At 41.7% G+C, this 16,443-nt stretch overlaps 1 protein-coding gene across 4 annotated transcripts in view; it reads right to left on the reverse strand.

Annotated features, from left to right (window-relative positions):
• Positions 1–2,387: 2,387 nt before the first annotated feature.
• Positions 2,388–16,443, reverse strand: part of LOC105565513 (limbic system-associated membrane protein-like) — a 71,742-nt gene continuing 57,686 nt past the window's right edge. For 2 of the 4 annotated variants that reach the window (XM_012018774.1, XM_012018773.1), the window contains exons 4-6: positions 7,618–7,773; positions 6,388–6,721; positions 2,388–3,324 (exon numbers count right to left, since the gene is read on the reverse strand). In XM_012018774.1, coding sequence (XP_011874164.1) covers positions 3,185–3,324; positions 6,388–6,721; positions 7,618–7,773 — 630 coding nt within the window. In that variant the 3' untranslated portion in view covers positions 2,388–3,184. Of the gene's footprint in view, positions 3,325–3,851; positions 4,299–6,387; positions 6,722–7,617; positions 7,774–16,443 lie in introns of those variants that run through there. The other 2 variants (XM_012018775.1, XM_012018776.1) reach the window with 2 other exon arrangements.

A 16,443-nucleotide genomic window follows, 5' to 3' on the forward strand; every position in this document is an offset into this window, starting at 1 on the left:
ATCTTAGTCATATTATAAAATTTTTTATATAATCTTACTATCGCTTCCACATTTTTACATCGTGTACTCTAAAAACTGTTTGATAAGTGTTAATAAAAATTCATATCGAAATTACATTGAATTTGATTCAAAGCAATGAACGAGGATATTTTTCAAGATCTGGGGAATAAATTCATTATATTCGTATAGTCACGATTAATGTTTTATTGAATGCGTAGTTAGAATGTTTAGTATTTACATTGATTCCACGTATTCAGATAAATAACGTTGATGAGCGGCTGCGTCACCGCGTGTCGTGCGTGCCGCGCATAAAACTCGATGTATGGCTGGAGACCGTGACCGCTCATCGCATTTCCCATCGCAGAAGAGCCGCGAAATCGGCGTATCGAGCTTTCGCGACGCATTCGCGAAACACCAGACCATAGTCGCGAAAATCTTTCCAAAGTACTTACACTCCTTCGTCACCTCTTTCTTTTCACTTTCATTGCTTTATACTCCAAAATTTGGCGCTAAATGCCCGATGTCCGAAGGAAAAAAAGGTCTAAAGGACACAAAGAAGATGTCTTTTAAGCGCATTATAAATCCTGTCTTCTGGGTTTTCGGTTTATTTGCGTTATATTCGCTATTTCAATTAAATGAGGAACCGAGCTTGACTCGATTGGAAAAATTGCAATCGTCGATAGAATAATGTTATAAATCGTTAAAATAATTAAAGAAGGAGTGTATTTTGCGTCTCGAAAGATTCGATCAGTCGCATCGCTCGCGTGACGCGCGCCATTCGAGGGAGCGATTATTCATCAATCTTGAGGACGTATGAAAGTGGGTGTACACTAGAAGAGGAACGAAAAAGAAAACGAACGAGCGAATGAACAGAGAGCAAACACTCGCCCTCTCACGTTCGCCGCGTCTCCTCATTTTCTTCTTTATATTCATATCGGACATTCGTTCAGTTGAGTTTGCATTTATCATTTATTTAAAGATAGGTATACACTGTGGGCGAACAAACAGCGGGGATACTTCAGTGTATACCTACCCGGAGAATCGCGAGGTGTGGAGAAAGAACTTTTTTTCGCGCAGCGACGATGTGGCACTGCAAGAGTCGACGGGAATTGAGGTAAGGCTTCTACAGCGCAAAGAGAACGTCGCTCATCCACCTCGGGTTCGCGTAATCAAGTTGTCGCGAGAAATCTGCTTGTCTTATCTCGTCGCGATTTCGAAGAAACGTACACCAGTTCGAAGAAAGATTTACTTAAACTCTTTGCTACTGGCAAAAAATAACACGATTACCCTCTAGGGCGGAATTTACAGCCTTTGCACTTTCGAAATATATTTTTATCATTGCACGTCGGCACAATATTTTTTTATCTTCAAACCAATAACATTTTATTTTTTAAATCCGTGTTTATTTGTCTGTTAGAGCATGTTTCAGATATATTTGTTTCCCGTTGAATTTGATTCGGAAAATAAAAGAGGCCTCATGGTAGCGGACTAAGCGATTTAATCGAAGAGTAAAATTCGTCATTATTAATAGCCTTGCCATGCTGGTCACGACAAATAGAATTTTCGCAGCAACCTCTACGTTATGCAATAACGTGTCGTATGTACGGTGAAAGCTCGATCAAATGCTATCGAAAGGGATGTTTGGGCCAAACAAAAACATATGCAATCAATGAATGCGGCAAACGATAAGCGATACAAATCACTTTGGGATTCGAAAATATGAATACACCGCGATTAATTGGAAGAACGATAAATCGAGCTCTCGCCGTGTACATTTGTCTGTACGTAACGAATATATACGTATATATATATATGTATATATGTAGAATGCACGTACGAAGAAAACGACTCACCGATCACGCACACCGAAAGATATCAACGAGCCGCATATCGAGCGGAAAGGCTCCCATTGGGAAACAAATTTCCTGCGAGAAACCGAGTTTCCTGTCCAAACAAATCGGGGCTCCCTTTCCGCTTACGCGACTTTTTTCACCAATGCATATCTTATGACGTACCTTAGTACCATAGTTCCATAATCTGGTCTCATTGCGATTCGCGCGGTTACAGCAATTTTGTCGCGGGAAAATTATACAGCACAGCCTAAACGATGATAAAAAGAGAACATATTACCAAAATGGAGATACACTCACGATAAATTCATCGCGAAATCTAACGTGGCATATCTGATATTACGTCCACATGGTGAGATTTTCAATTTATCGTCACTTCCGGACACAACATATTGAACCAAATCACTGACCTTTCACAATTCTCAAGACTTTTATTTTTCAAGTATGATTGCTTTGTACGATTTATTATCACGACAGAATCTCTAAATACACGGAGAGAATTTTCTCTTAAAATTTATCCTGAAAATCATGTAATTGTGGGACAACGTGGCATTTTGAAGAATTGTACGAGTTTTTTTAAATTTCACCATACTTTTTACTAATAAACTGCATGGTAAAAATTCAAAAAACTCCCATAAAAGTCTTGAAAACGCCTTGTCATCCCACGATTACATGATTTTCAGGATAAACTTTAAGAGAAAATTCTCTCCGTGTACTAACAAGATATATCGCGTTCGTATTTACATGCTGAAATCTGACTTCTCACCGTGGACAGGAGGGCTTGGACTGTAACGTCGCGCGCAACGAAACGCATAGATTACGCGAGAATTTAAGATTAAAACGTATCCTACGGTAAATCGCAAGCTCAATTCCGAAACAGAGTACAGTCGTCCCGGTAAGCACATTTACACGGCACTCGCGCGCGAACGGGCCAGGGTGGAAGATAAGGTGCGAAAGGATCGAAGAGCGGCTTCATAGGTGCGCACAGCGTACCGAGGCAAACGGACTCTCCGGCGACTCTCTTGTCCTTGAGCTACACAGGACGAGCACACCGAGCACGTGGGTATCACGGCTGTCAACCCCCGATTAGCGTCTATCTAGTATACGCAAAAGAGACACACGTAAAGTGAACCGAGGTATTCGTCGAGTTCGCGGTATCACGCGCACAATCATCCCCGGCACCGGAGTTTCTTCCCGGCTCGGGAATAATGAGCGGGGCTTGTGCCGACACCAGGCAGCGGGACAACGACTTCGGGAACTCGTTTCCCCGCCGGGCCCGCCGTCAGGTCGCGGGGGACACACGGACCGAAGGACGCCGCCGGGACGGCGGTAATTCACGTGGGGTAAAGGCTCGTGAAACTCGGTATCCTCCAGCTGACGGCCGCCAGGAGGGAGACGAGAAAGTTGCTCGCCAAAATTGCCGGGCTGAGGTTCCGTCTGTCGCCCCCGTGCATCGCCGCTGGCTTCTCCTCCTCTGCAATGAGATTAGAAAGCTGCGTTTCATATGGCGGAAAGGAGTAGCGCGGATACAAGGTCCTGGCGGGTTGTTTAATTTTAGATTACTCGCTCGTCGAGGGACTCAGGATTGTACACGGTAAGACGCTTGAAACGGAGCTACGACACACTTGCGTCCCCGTCCGCAGGACCGCTTATGACCAACAAAAATTTATCATATTTTTCCTACAAGTCGGAGACGATTTATTTAGGAATGCGCTGAAAAGTTTGCGGGAATCTTATTAGCATTTGTTTCCCGCACACGATCTCAAGTAATATTTGCGATACGCGATTCAACATGTTATTATTCCTTAGAAGCACATATCCCACGAGAAATTTCAATATAATTCTTATGCAAATCGTTATTCCTTCTAACCGCAGTAACTTGACTTTAAAAACAAAATATGAGACAACAGATTCCCTTCAGACATGCAAATTCGAAAAGTAATAGATATTCGCGAATAAAACTAATATATAAATTAGATCAACGGCAATAAACGAAGAATATTCCTTGCCACTGTTCTGTCTTTATTACTTATTTATCGATAACAGGAGATACTGTTAGAATGTACATGTGTAAACTGGAGCAGAAGTTCACGTCTGAGGAAAAGCGAAGAAAGTATTCTTCCCATACGGAGCGACAAAGTCTTCCCCCGAGACCAGGAACAGCGTTTTAAATGATCTCGTGTCGTCCAACGTTCCTAGTTGAGATATAAGATGAAACGCGGATCATTTCACATTTTCTCCCTGTAGAAAATGCCTCTCGACAATCTGGTCACGTGCGTGACGCTCCCTGGTTGTCACGTGCTTCGGCATCAACGGAGACATGGCAAACAGTGGATGAATATCTGTCGAACCTCTTGAGTTTTCCAAAGTGGTTCTCTCTTTTCACGCCGCTTTAAAATCCCTCAAAGTAAGTTGCCCCTTAGAATGCTAAAATTTAATTCTAAAACACTTTAGCAAGTACACTGCCCATTTCTCGTAATTCTCCACTCACGTCGTAGTTTACAACAAATCGCTAGGCGCAAAAAGTCTCGGCAAGGCTTTCAAAATATTTTGTAAAATCTACGGTAATCTCGGTATGTCTACTTTTACCCCGTTACTTATAAAAATAGAATATTTAAAGTTGGATTCGAGTGTGCATTTGTAATTCCCAAAATAATTAATCTGACTATAGTAGTAACGCTTTAAGGGACGTAGAATGTAACGCTTTAACATTATCTGATTTAGAGAACTTTTCAAACTTTAGTTGCTGCATTTCCTTACAACCTAATATTGTTTCCCTTATTATTTTTTATAAGAAAAGTGCACCCTGAACAAGGAAAGTTTAATGCAAAGAGGTTTAATATAATCTATACTAATGCCGTGGAAAAACTTTTGACGACTGACGATGCCGAGGCCATGTCGCGGTACGAGTAAGGAAATAAAAATTAAACTGAAATCGTGTGAGGGAGAAAGGTATTGCCTTGTATAAGGAGGAAATAATAGATAAGTTTGATAATGCCCCACGGACACTATCGCGTTGTTACGTAGTTACTAAGCGCGTTAAGGTGTAAGTAAAGCCTGCCCGAAGTTATACACCGTACTTTCGAAAAATTGCGTTCGAACTTCGTCTTCGCGGAACAAACTCGAGGGTTTTTGTAAAAGTTTCGTCGTTAGAGGGACGGCCGTGCAATTTTGAAGCGTCCTTCTGTTATCGTAGGCGAACTATGCAGGATTGTGGGATGAATGCATCTGCGAGAGCTGCTAAATCCGATCGTAACGAGCTCCTTACGAGCCGTTTAATTGTTCGGCACTTACTCTAATGAATATTCAAGTTTCGTGGAAGTTACTCCCGACCGATCGGCGGCTGATCCCTTCTTCCAGCGTAACTGGAGCGAGTCAATTACCATTGCGTTTTAATCCGCGAATTCGGCCTACTGACACAATCCGCAAACCGCTACTCGCGCCGTGGAAACCTCGCTAAAAGCGGACCTTTAGCGATCGCATCGCTGCAATCCATGATTCAGCATTGCCATACAATAGCGAATTCAGAGGAAAGCTAATGAAATTTAATCACCGGGAAACGCCAAAGATTCCTTGACGTGTGCCGACATGTGATATATTGCTGGAACCGCGCAACATTTGCATTGTGCATTAAATATAAAAATAAATAATCTACTTTCGTACTTACGTTACGCTCTAAATTATATTGTCCATAAAAAGTGGATTGTTCGATAAATAATTTTGCATGGCACTATTTTAACTTAACGTTTCGTTTCCCATGAACGTTCTTATGATAAAATATGATAAAATTTCGCAATACGTTCGTAGCAATTTATGATATTCATATATATTTTTTGTACTTGGTCTCTTTTATTTTCGCGAGAAGCAAAACATTGTATTTGCTTACTGGTCGTATGCAGGTGGTCAGCAGGTGGTTGGTACTTGCACATTGAGAAAATGTATTGTAGTAAGGGTGTCTTTCGGTGCTTGCAATATATATGCATACATATAAGCACCGAACGTCATAGTATTAGATTTTTCAATGTATAAATACAAACTATTTGCTGACTACTTGTATACGGCCAATAAGCAAATGCTCACAAAATTTTGCCATCCCACCAAGAACATGAAAGAGAATGAGACATCTAAAGATTTGTACTTGTTTAGAAATATAGCTTCAATTCTTTAGTCTCTGATTTATGTCTGTTACGCAATTCGTGAAAGATATTTCTGTAGCATTAGATGATATTTTAATGAAATATACAATCTCTGTTATGCTGAAAGACAAGTGTTTTAAAATTGCGAAAATTTGAAGCTTAAATAAATGTTGATATTTGTTTTATTAAATAAAAATTCTAATCGCGATATTTTATTGTTACGATATACTCTGTCGAATAAATGTGATAATCTTACGATAGATAATTTATCTTACGATATCCACAACACGCGGTAATATGTTACTGGATTAATTTCGCGTTCAGTAATTTCCCTCAGTTAACATCAATTACGAAGCTAAACTTAGTTGAAACTAATGCGAATATCGCTTCGTGTTTCTTACCTTCGATCACGTGGACCATGACAGACGCCGATTTGGCATTGCTAGGTACGCATGTATAGTTGCCTTCGTGCGAAAGCTTCGTTTTGTTCACCAACAGAATGGAGCCGTTCGACATTAGCTTGACGTCAACGCCGGGCTCCTCGTCGTAATTTATCATACGACCCTGACGATACCAAAAGACGTAAAGCGGCCTTTCCGTGGCAGCCATAAGTTGGCATTCCAAACGGAGGCTCGAGCCTTGCTTCACGTGCAGATCAGGCGCACCTGGTATTATCGAATATGCCTCCGTAATCTTGAGACGAGCGAAGTTTTGCTGCACCGGATGCGATGTCACCTGCAATTGTAGCATGGCGATACTTTTAATTTTTCGTAAGACGCGAATTTGAAAGAGCATTTACAAGGTAAAATTAGAAAGTTGCTAAAACTCGTCGTCAACCTATTTATTACCGTAATTCTATTTATTGCTGTAACGAAGGAAATCGTGTCTTTTTTACACAGTGTGTTTTACAAACGTATTTAGGCATAAAATCACACAAACGCGATTATACAGTAGTTGGGATAATATAATAACGAACGATTTTATATTAATTTTATGTATTACACGATATTATGCAAAATGATATTAAAAACTCGAGAAACCGTAATTTAAACATATTCCGCACAATAATCAGTTTCAAATTACAATAAACCACGCATTACGTTGTAATATAAACTATAAATTGTATTATCAAATCAATGTTGATTGCCCTGTAGAGAATCCAGCTGAGGCTAAAGCCGTGACTAATCACTAAGACTGAAATACTACCCGTGACCGGCCACTTTGGCATTTCGTCTGACATTTTAAACGTACAAAATCTTTAACCAAGTGTCACGGAAACGTAAACAATTAAAAATTCCTCAATTTACATAAAGCTAAAAATGTTCGAATCGTACTGAAACTTTAACTCATGTAACGCGTTCTACAAAAACTAGAGCAAGAACTAATCGGTCGATATTAAACAGCACAAAGTAGATTATACATGTGTGACTTTTGTATAAATATAAGCAAACAGAAGAAAAAGAGGTCGCGAAATTTTTTTATTCTACTTACATATGTTATACCGAGTCACAAACGAATATGTCAATTGAACGAACAAAACTTAGACTATAAATCAAGATTGTATAACTTTATGGTTAAATATTCTGACAATTAAAAATATCGTTGAGATATAAAAAAATTTGCCAAATTACCTGACATTCATAGATGCCGGCATCGTCCAAAGTTACGGTGCGTATTGTGAGTTGCCAATCGGTACTTGTGTGCCTGACGACAAATCTCTTGTCAATGGAATGTGTGCTGGTACCAACTGTTAACAATTGTCTGTCCCTCCGTCTCACCCATGTGATCTATAACAAAAAAAAATTAAATAATTACGATTACCGGATCTGAATAACAGAAACCGTCTATGTGACACAATAATCGAAAGCATTTAGGTTATTTATAGTAACCATATATGTATAGGAAACAGCATAAATCAGGCAATGCGAGAGAGAAGCCTCCACACGCATCGAATATCAATTATCACTGCCATTAGAGTACCCTAATTTCAAGGTAATTTTCGTTCCCCGGTGAACAAACCACAAAACTATGCTCAATATCGAATAGCGGCTACATCACACGATATTTTAATTATGCAGCGATATCATAAATTCTGAGCCACATTTGGGCGCAACCGCGATGCAAATCGATTTATTTAATCCTTCATGTAAATCCGCATCTATTAAATCATTCAAAGATAAAATAGAGGTGTACGAGAGATTGATTTACAGATTATTGCAGTGGAAAGCCTTTTTAATGTTAATACACTTATGTATTCTCAAAAAAATTTTTTATTTAAAACTTGTATAGAAGATAAGGATATCTTGAAAGAAGATCTTAAAATACTTTTTACGTTACTCACACATTTTTCTCTTATTCGATATTTATCATGTGTCATAGATATACAAATCTGCTATTGTTCTTTACGCGTATACGTTTTATCGCCTCATTCAAATATAGCATGTCACCATAAAATTGGCTTCATATCACATTTGTCGCAAGATTTGTACGACGCTTGTTTCGAATCATTTTTATGAAAATGCATTTTTATAAAATATCAAACAAGCGTGAAGAATTCTTTGGCCATAAATGATTATTAATATACTAAGTACAAAGCTCAGAGCATTTTCCCATTTGTCGGAGACATACTTAAATAATAATAAAGCCACTACGTTTCCTAAACATAATAACGGATCTGGTGAAACTTAATTATTTCCAATTAAGGGGTTCCTCGGTATAATACCTTCTCCTAAATTTCGATCCGGCAGATCAGACACGTCGCGTTGCCGAGCCAATCTTTTTTTTTTATATCCAAATCCCTAGTCGGGGCGAACTCCGCCGTATTAGTACTTCCAGGCAGAAACATAATTAGGCCGATTCCACGTAATACATCCCGGGGAAACCAATTCCCAAGGATATGACATTTCTGGTAGCGCCAAACCCAGTAATCCAGAGTGCTCGCTGTAATCCTGAATCCCACCACGAAAAGGACCTATCTACGGCGCACGTGTACGTGCGTATGCGTGTACGTGTGTGTGTTTGCCTGCACGTCGCTAGTCTTTGACTGGAGAGAGTTATCGAGTAGTAGAGTTTGCTTCAATCGGCGCGAAGTTACGAGAACTTCGCAGTGTCTTCGCGAGCAGTCGGAAGGACAAAGATCCCAAATCCCTCCGACGTCCGTCTTTCGGTTTCAACTAACTTCAGATACGGTTATACAGACACGTACGGATTGTTAGAACGAACGAGGTCCCCGTCTTGCCGCCGAGCACGTGAACTTCATTGCTTAAGATACTTGCGTCGCCCACCAAGGGAGTTCCCTAGAAACGCTCATTAAGAGGTCAAAGCGACCCAGTCGCGATGAAGCTTTCAAGCGAGGCTGATTCAAGCGAAGCTGCACATTACAACATATATTACACGTCGGAGATAACACTCGATCTAGATTCCCGACGTCTAAATTACCTGAGAAATTGCAGGTTGCAGCACTCCTAATTATTTTTAGCTCGAACGTACGAAAAGATATTGCGGTATATTTGGCGCCGGCGGAGTGAAACTGTTCAAGTCTGTGCGCGCGGCGGGCCTATTTGGCTTTCCAGCGGAAAGGGTTAAAAGTTTGTACGAGGCGAGGGAGAAGCGGGTGTAGCCCACCAAAGGATTAAAACCAATTAAAACTTGGAACGAAATGCAAATTGGAGTAGCATGTCCGACCCGCGTCGGGGCCTCGTCCGTACTTAATTTCCTCTTACGTTGTCTTGCCTGACTCGATCATCATCATCAGTCTTGTTAGACGCGGGTTAGGTAACCGATGGCCTCGAAATTCCCGCGGGAAGCTATTAAGCCGAGACCGTTTGGGGATTGCCGCTGGCCTAAGCGGGGAAAGACTTTGTACAGCAGCGAGTAAATGGTATCTACACGCGCGGCGAGTGCACACAAGCCGAGGCTGACGTCGCCCTGCTGGGACGCGTGGGAGCTTAATTGGGAAATACCCCGATTACAGCATGCCAAGCGACTCGTGCCGACACATTCTTTATCCGTCGGCCGAAAATTGCCATCCGCGATCGGAAACCCGTGCCGTTACATACCAGACACCGCGCGAGAGCGAATGGCAGGGAGCTGCGATTAAACGAAAACGCACGATGTTACGGGATTACGGTGATCGAGGCGCGTGTTAAGTGAAATAATGAATCGATCGCTTTGAAAATACTTGTCGATTACGAAAGGAGAGTAATTTTGAAAACGATAAGAATATTTCCACTCGCAACGGAAGCCGCGGTAACGGCAGGAAGGAAATTAAAGGCCGCCGTCCCACCGCTACTTGCACTCCCGCGATCGCTTTCAACTCTTGCTCGATAGCAAGTATCGGAATTGCCGATAAGGAACACCGAAAGTTCATTCGTTTATCAGACGAACCGTTTTAAAAGTATTCTTGTAATGAGGAAAGTTCCCGCACCTATCCGCCCCGCGCGGGAATCAAGCCAACCGCTACACAGCCGCACTCTGTACGCGTCACAACCTCGGAAACTTAAATGCTGTGCAGCAATGGTATTACTCACAAGATCGAGGAGAAACTGGAGGTGAAACTGACTCCCCTTTGGCAATATTAAACACGATTACCAGTTGTAGTTCGGGAAATTCACTTATAAACCTTGCATAGCGATCGCTACTAAAAATAATACGTTTTCTCTTTACAGAAACGTTACAATTTAATTTTCGAAATGACATATTTTCACATAAATACGACAAAAGCGCAAACTGTCGTTTTGGAATACAAATATTCATAAAATATATGCCTTCCTTTTTTTCCGAGCAAAGTATTCAAACGATTTTTATTCGAGCTCAAGTTACCAGAAATACTGGACATTTAGGAAACGTATACTACATTGTTCACTTTTAATTATTGATTTTTCTCGCGAATGGATACGGTCATTCAAAGACAGCTTTTGCAGAAAGTTGCACTCACCGCGGGCTTTTGTCGCTCGCAACAATAAAAATCAATTTCGTTGCGAGCTTAAAGTGACAGTGAGTTTGCGCATTGATTATAGTTTAACAAGAGAGAGAGCGCGCGCTATCGAGAATACACTATCGTGGTTTAGTTTGAAAACAATTATAATCGATATGTCGATTTTGATGTATTGTGATGCGAAAGTGTATTAGTCGATTGCTCCGTGCATCGCTCAATCACTGTATCTGTTACTTTATATTTAACCAAATATTGATGTTATCATTTTAGGAGTGATTGACGTTAGCCAATCGCACAGAGGATTTCTGCACGCGATGCTTTCGGTAGCAATTTGAGTCCGACACTTTAAATGAATTTAATCGAACTATTGACCTTGCGATTCAATAAATGAACGCAACACACACGCTGTACAATTACATTTCGTTCAGCGAAAAATATCGAGTTTTGTAAGAAATTGCAGCTCTCGCTAAATAATATAACACATATAATACGTTTACGTTACATTAGCTCTGTAAATGGATGTTCCATGTATATTCATGTAAAAGCATTAAAACGCTTAATTTATTTTTCATCATTTCCGTGATATCGATTCCGCGTCCGTGCCATCCAATCTGACCGATCTATCTATTTGTGATTATCAATCGCGTTTTACCGCGATACATTTTATTCAGTTTGCACACCGAGGGACGCTTCGGAAACGTATTTTCTCGATTCGACATAAAACTAATTATATCACACGCACACACGGGAATCGAATGAAGCGAGAGCTTTGCGGCAGCGAATCCGAGGGAACGAGCCCTTAAATCCGCCCGCCCCGCTGATGTGTCTCCCCTCGAACCAGCAAAAAGAAACTCGCGTTATCCCCGCAAAGTAGGGGAAAAAGCGGGTATAATTTTACAAACGACGAGGCGGGAAGGTGGATACTTTAGGGGCAGGAATTTAGTGTTTCAATATGTCTACGAAGGAATTCATCGCTCGAATCTTTTCATTTCCGGTAATTCCCCACCCCGCCGATCTCTCATTCGCTCCATCTACGCCCTCAAAGGGAGGGAGCTCTACTCCGCCGCACTTTATCCCTCGTATCTCACCATCCGGATATCCTCCATTATACCCTCGCCCGTCTTATCCCACGATTCATCGTGGCCGAGGACGTACCTCGAGGAAGCACTCCGCTCCGGCAGTAACCCGCGCATATTCATTTTCTTCGTCGGCGATAACGTTGAAAGGAGAGTACGTGGTACAAAACGTCGCGGCGTCGATTCCTTCGTAACACTTGGGCGGTAGCCGCGCGTCCTTTACCGCCCAGCGGTTTGGCATTTATCGCGTGATTTACCGTAGGTCAACGTTCTCGCCCTAGTGGCACCGCAGCTGGGCAGGTGATCTTTCCGGCCGGCGGTTTCCATTATATACCCACACGTTACGTTACCGCGCAAACGTATTTCTGCAGGAGATAAGCACGCGTTACGCCCGATACGAGTAGGGTCTTGGCGGAATAAGTTGATCCCGTTGTACGCACAGTCGTGTAACGGCGAGTCAAAGTCGCAGGATCGAGCGCTTTGCATGAATCAGCGTCTCGTGCATGAATCAGCCACCCGCGGGAATAATGATTGATTAATTACCGCGCGGAAAGCATACTTGAGACGTCCGGTTCTCGCAGGTTCCATCCGGAGAAACGATCGCAGATCCTTCCGCGACGAAGCAAATTGCCTATTGTGCTTCTCAACAGCCGGTACCATCGGGTAACTCACGACTTCCCCGGCTCTCAATTACGTTAGAGCGAAAATTTCTCCGAAATATATACGCGCTGACTGCCGTAAAAAGAAACGTTTGATATCTCTCCGGAGTTTTCCACGGGATTTAAAATAACACCGGATACTTGGGAGAATACGGGGAATAAGAACCTAGGTGCAAAAACGGCTCTGAATATTTCCGCCGCTCAACTTTTACGCGAAACTTTTTCGGCGCATTCCCGGGAAAGATAAATGATGCTTTAAATTGAAGAATCCCGGAGCACATTGATAAAACAGGAAAAGAAGTCTACCAATAATTTATAAGCGGTAATAAGATATCTTATTAGCGGGGAAAATACGCGCGGGAATTTGTACCGATCTGTGCCTCGTCCTTAAAATAACGGGTATAGAAATGTACGGAAGGGAATATTTTGAGAAAGTTCTTGCTGTTAAAAGATATCTGCGAAATAAAAACATTTAATGGAAGGATTCGTAGTATAAATATATCTAACGATATTATATTTTATAGACCCTGGGTTAATATTTACAGGATTGTCGACTATTTATGCTCAGTGCTGTTATCGTCAATTTATAACGCGTACACGGAAAGAATTTTCTCTTAAAATTTATCTGAGAATCATGTAACCGTAGGACAACATGGCATTTTGACGAATTTTATAAGAGTTCTTCGAAATTTTATTATACTCTTTACTAGTACCTCAAATGTATGGTAACGTTTCAAAAAACTCATAAAGTTCTTCGAAGTACCGTGTTGTCCCACGATTACATGATTTTCAGGGTAAATTTTAAACGAACATTCTCTCCGTGTATAAGAATGTAATAATAATTCAGCGTGATTATCAGATTAAATTGAAAGCGCTCTGTAAAAGTTAATCAGTGGATTATCAACAGTGAATATTCACAGTTATATGTACAGCACTGAATTATTCAATGCTTGTATAATAAATGTTTCCAGTGATACTGCACCGATTGACTTTTGGAGAGCGACTCGATGTGGGTCGCAATTCAGGAATCGATTCGTTCTTTAAATTCATTTGCCAGTCATTACTACGTGCTATTTCTGTCATCGACGACATTCAGATGGATACAGCCGCCGTTTATTCGTCGTTTGAACAAATGTTACGACGCCTGTATCTGGTTATCACTGTGAATACACGACGCGTTACTTCGCCGCGGAAAAGATAAACTTCCGTACGACGGCAGTTACGTAGACAAGATGTAATGCACTTCTTGCTCCCCCCCCTTTCTTCAACCCCCGCCCTTTTACCACCCGCGATAGCGAGGCGTTTTTTTTTGTTTCTCTTGGCCCTGGCTGCGGCATAAAGAAGCCTGGGGCAGCCTTGTTTCTTGTTTCTGTATTTCTGTAGTACACAAGACGCGCATGAATTCATCTTTTATTCATGGTCGACGACGACGCGCAGGATCCGCCGAGGTTATATGCGGTTCGTGACAGGGAGTTTTGCATAAGTGGCCTTAGATTTTGCAACTTTTGTATCGTCCAGAACAAAAATCTCGCCAGCGAGCGATCGGTCGATGGAGCGAAAGGCGATAAATAAACATATCAATCTCGCAAACTCGACGGAAACATCTCAGGACTTCGGATCCGACTTTTTCAGATTTTCATCAAATCGAAGCAGCTTTTTTTTTTGTATTCTACTGTAACGCGTGTGATTGATACATTATTGACATTCAGTCAGTATATTCATATATTTATCTCCACACATATTTATTATTTTATATTTATTTTCGATAAATTTATTTATTTTATATTTAGTCTGGATAAATTTGCCGTCAGTTATCTCTTCCGTAAAATCAACTTACCAAAAAAAAAAAACAATATTTATCTGATATAAATAATAAGCGATTGAGCACTAAATCGAGTTGTTTTCTAAAATTTTATTCGAGATTAATATATGAATGCATTTGAATATTTTAATTAAGACCGTTCGTTTTCGTGCAAGCTCTCAATCGGTATAATTTATCCGCGTAATCGAACGACAACGAGAGAAATCAATTCCAAAAACGGTAATCTGATTAGGAACGAAGTCCTGAAAAGGAAGCGACGTTAAAAACGTAAATCACTTTGCTGCCGTTAAATTTGTACATAACTTTAGCAATGCGTGAAGTGGGAGGAAACCTAAAATACTCTCGCTATAAGTAAATTACGAGCTGTAGTCCGTGCCCTCCGTGCCCAGCGGAGCTGTAAAATCCAGAAATCAAAGGAAGAAGAGTAAACCCTCCGCGGAGTTCGTATAAACATCCCCCGAGAGTGTTCCCAAGTTTTCATGCCCCTTCACGGCGGTTGCGGGCCTCAGCACTGACACGCAGCGCGTTTCGATTTGTTTCTCAACTATTGAAACGCAATTTCGATTTGTGTCAAAGCGAACGTCCGTCCTTTCTGCGAAAGAAACGTGCAAGCCTCAAAAGAATCCCCGTTTCTTGGTAAAAATATAATTTATTAAATGCTAAAGGCAGAGATGCTGCAGGTTCAGTGTTTAACGCGGAAACCGCACCCAAGGAGTTGCAATGCAAGGAGATTTTTCTTTGAAAAAATGTCTGCTTTAATGAAAACTACATCAACAACGAGATTTAATCGCTATCGAGGACCTTTCAATTTTATCGAAGGCTTAACTGTACCTTTTCACACACTCCGTATAAGATCCAAATATAATTCTATATGTATATATATAAATATAAATCCCTTTTTTTAACGGTATGAAGCAGGTGTGTTGGAAAATGCGCGTTTAAAGTCGGCTTACGTCTCATTCACGTCGCGATGTTGGCACGGAAGACCCGTCGGAATTTCACGGGAACGTGCGTCGCCTGTCGCGCAGAGAGAATCGTCTGTCGACTCTCGAATTCCATTCCGATTTCTAAAGTATACCGCCGGCGAGTATCGAGAGAGGTATGTTTCCGCCATCTCGATCGCGTATGCACATAACGCGGATTGCCCTTTCGTTCTTCCCGTTCCCCTCTCGCGAGGAGGAAGAGAAAAAGAGGAGTACAGTCACGCAGCATCTGGCGCGCCGTCGGTTTAACGCTGTGAAACCCGCTAAAATATTCTAAAATATTCTCCAGCGAGCTCCTCGGCTTCACGGAGGCGAGGGCGTAATAGGCATCTCGTAACAGCACGGAATCCGGCATAGTTCGCGAGAGAATTGCATTCCAAATACTGAATCGGGCAATGCGGAAGGATGTAATCTCCAATTTTCCGAAGAGAAAGGCCGAGTTGGCGTAAACGTCGAGAGGCGGAAAATACGAAATACGAAGCGGACAGTGTCCTACGGGGAGAAATTTTTGCGAACGATAAATATCGATTTTCTTTTTTTTTTTCGACGCAGTTTGAGTAAATCGGTCTACTTCACGCCCGCTACTGAATCCGACATGGGCGAAAATAACTCGCGTTTCACCGCGAATAAAGCACGAATGCAGATGCGTTCGCCGTTTACGCAGATTGTCCGTTGATTTTCCACGGGGACGGCACTCTAAATAAGACAAAGAGCATACGCTATGCCGCGGTGGCGCGCCGTTGCAGACCGTAAACTGGGGCAATTTGCTGGACCGACGGCTACAGTATTAAAGTACATAGCGAGGGGCGCAGAAAAAAAAAAGAGAGGAAAAAGCAAACAGCTCGCAACTCGCGGGCAAAAATACCGTATCGACCTATCATTTATACTTCTAGCATGGCGCGTTCGTTTCCGCTTTCAATACCGCGTACCGTATACGGGACGCACATATTTGCGTGGTTACGCAATCTATATCTCCATAAG

Source organism: Vollenhovia emeryi, unplaced genomic scaffold, assembly GCF_000949405.1.
Source record: "Vollenhovia emeryi isolate VEMERY1.0 unplaced genomic scaffold, V.emery_V1.0 DF939151.1, whole genome shotgun sequence".
Taxonomy (NCBI): domain Eukaryota; kingdom Metazoa; phylum Arthropoda; class Insecta; order Hymenoptera; family Formicidae; genus Vollenhovia; species Vollenhovia emeryi.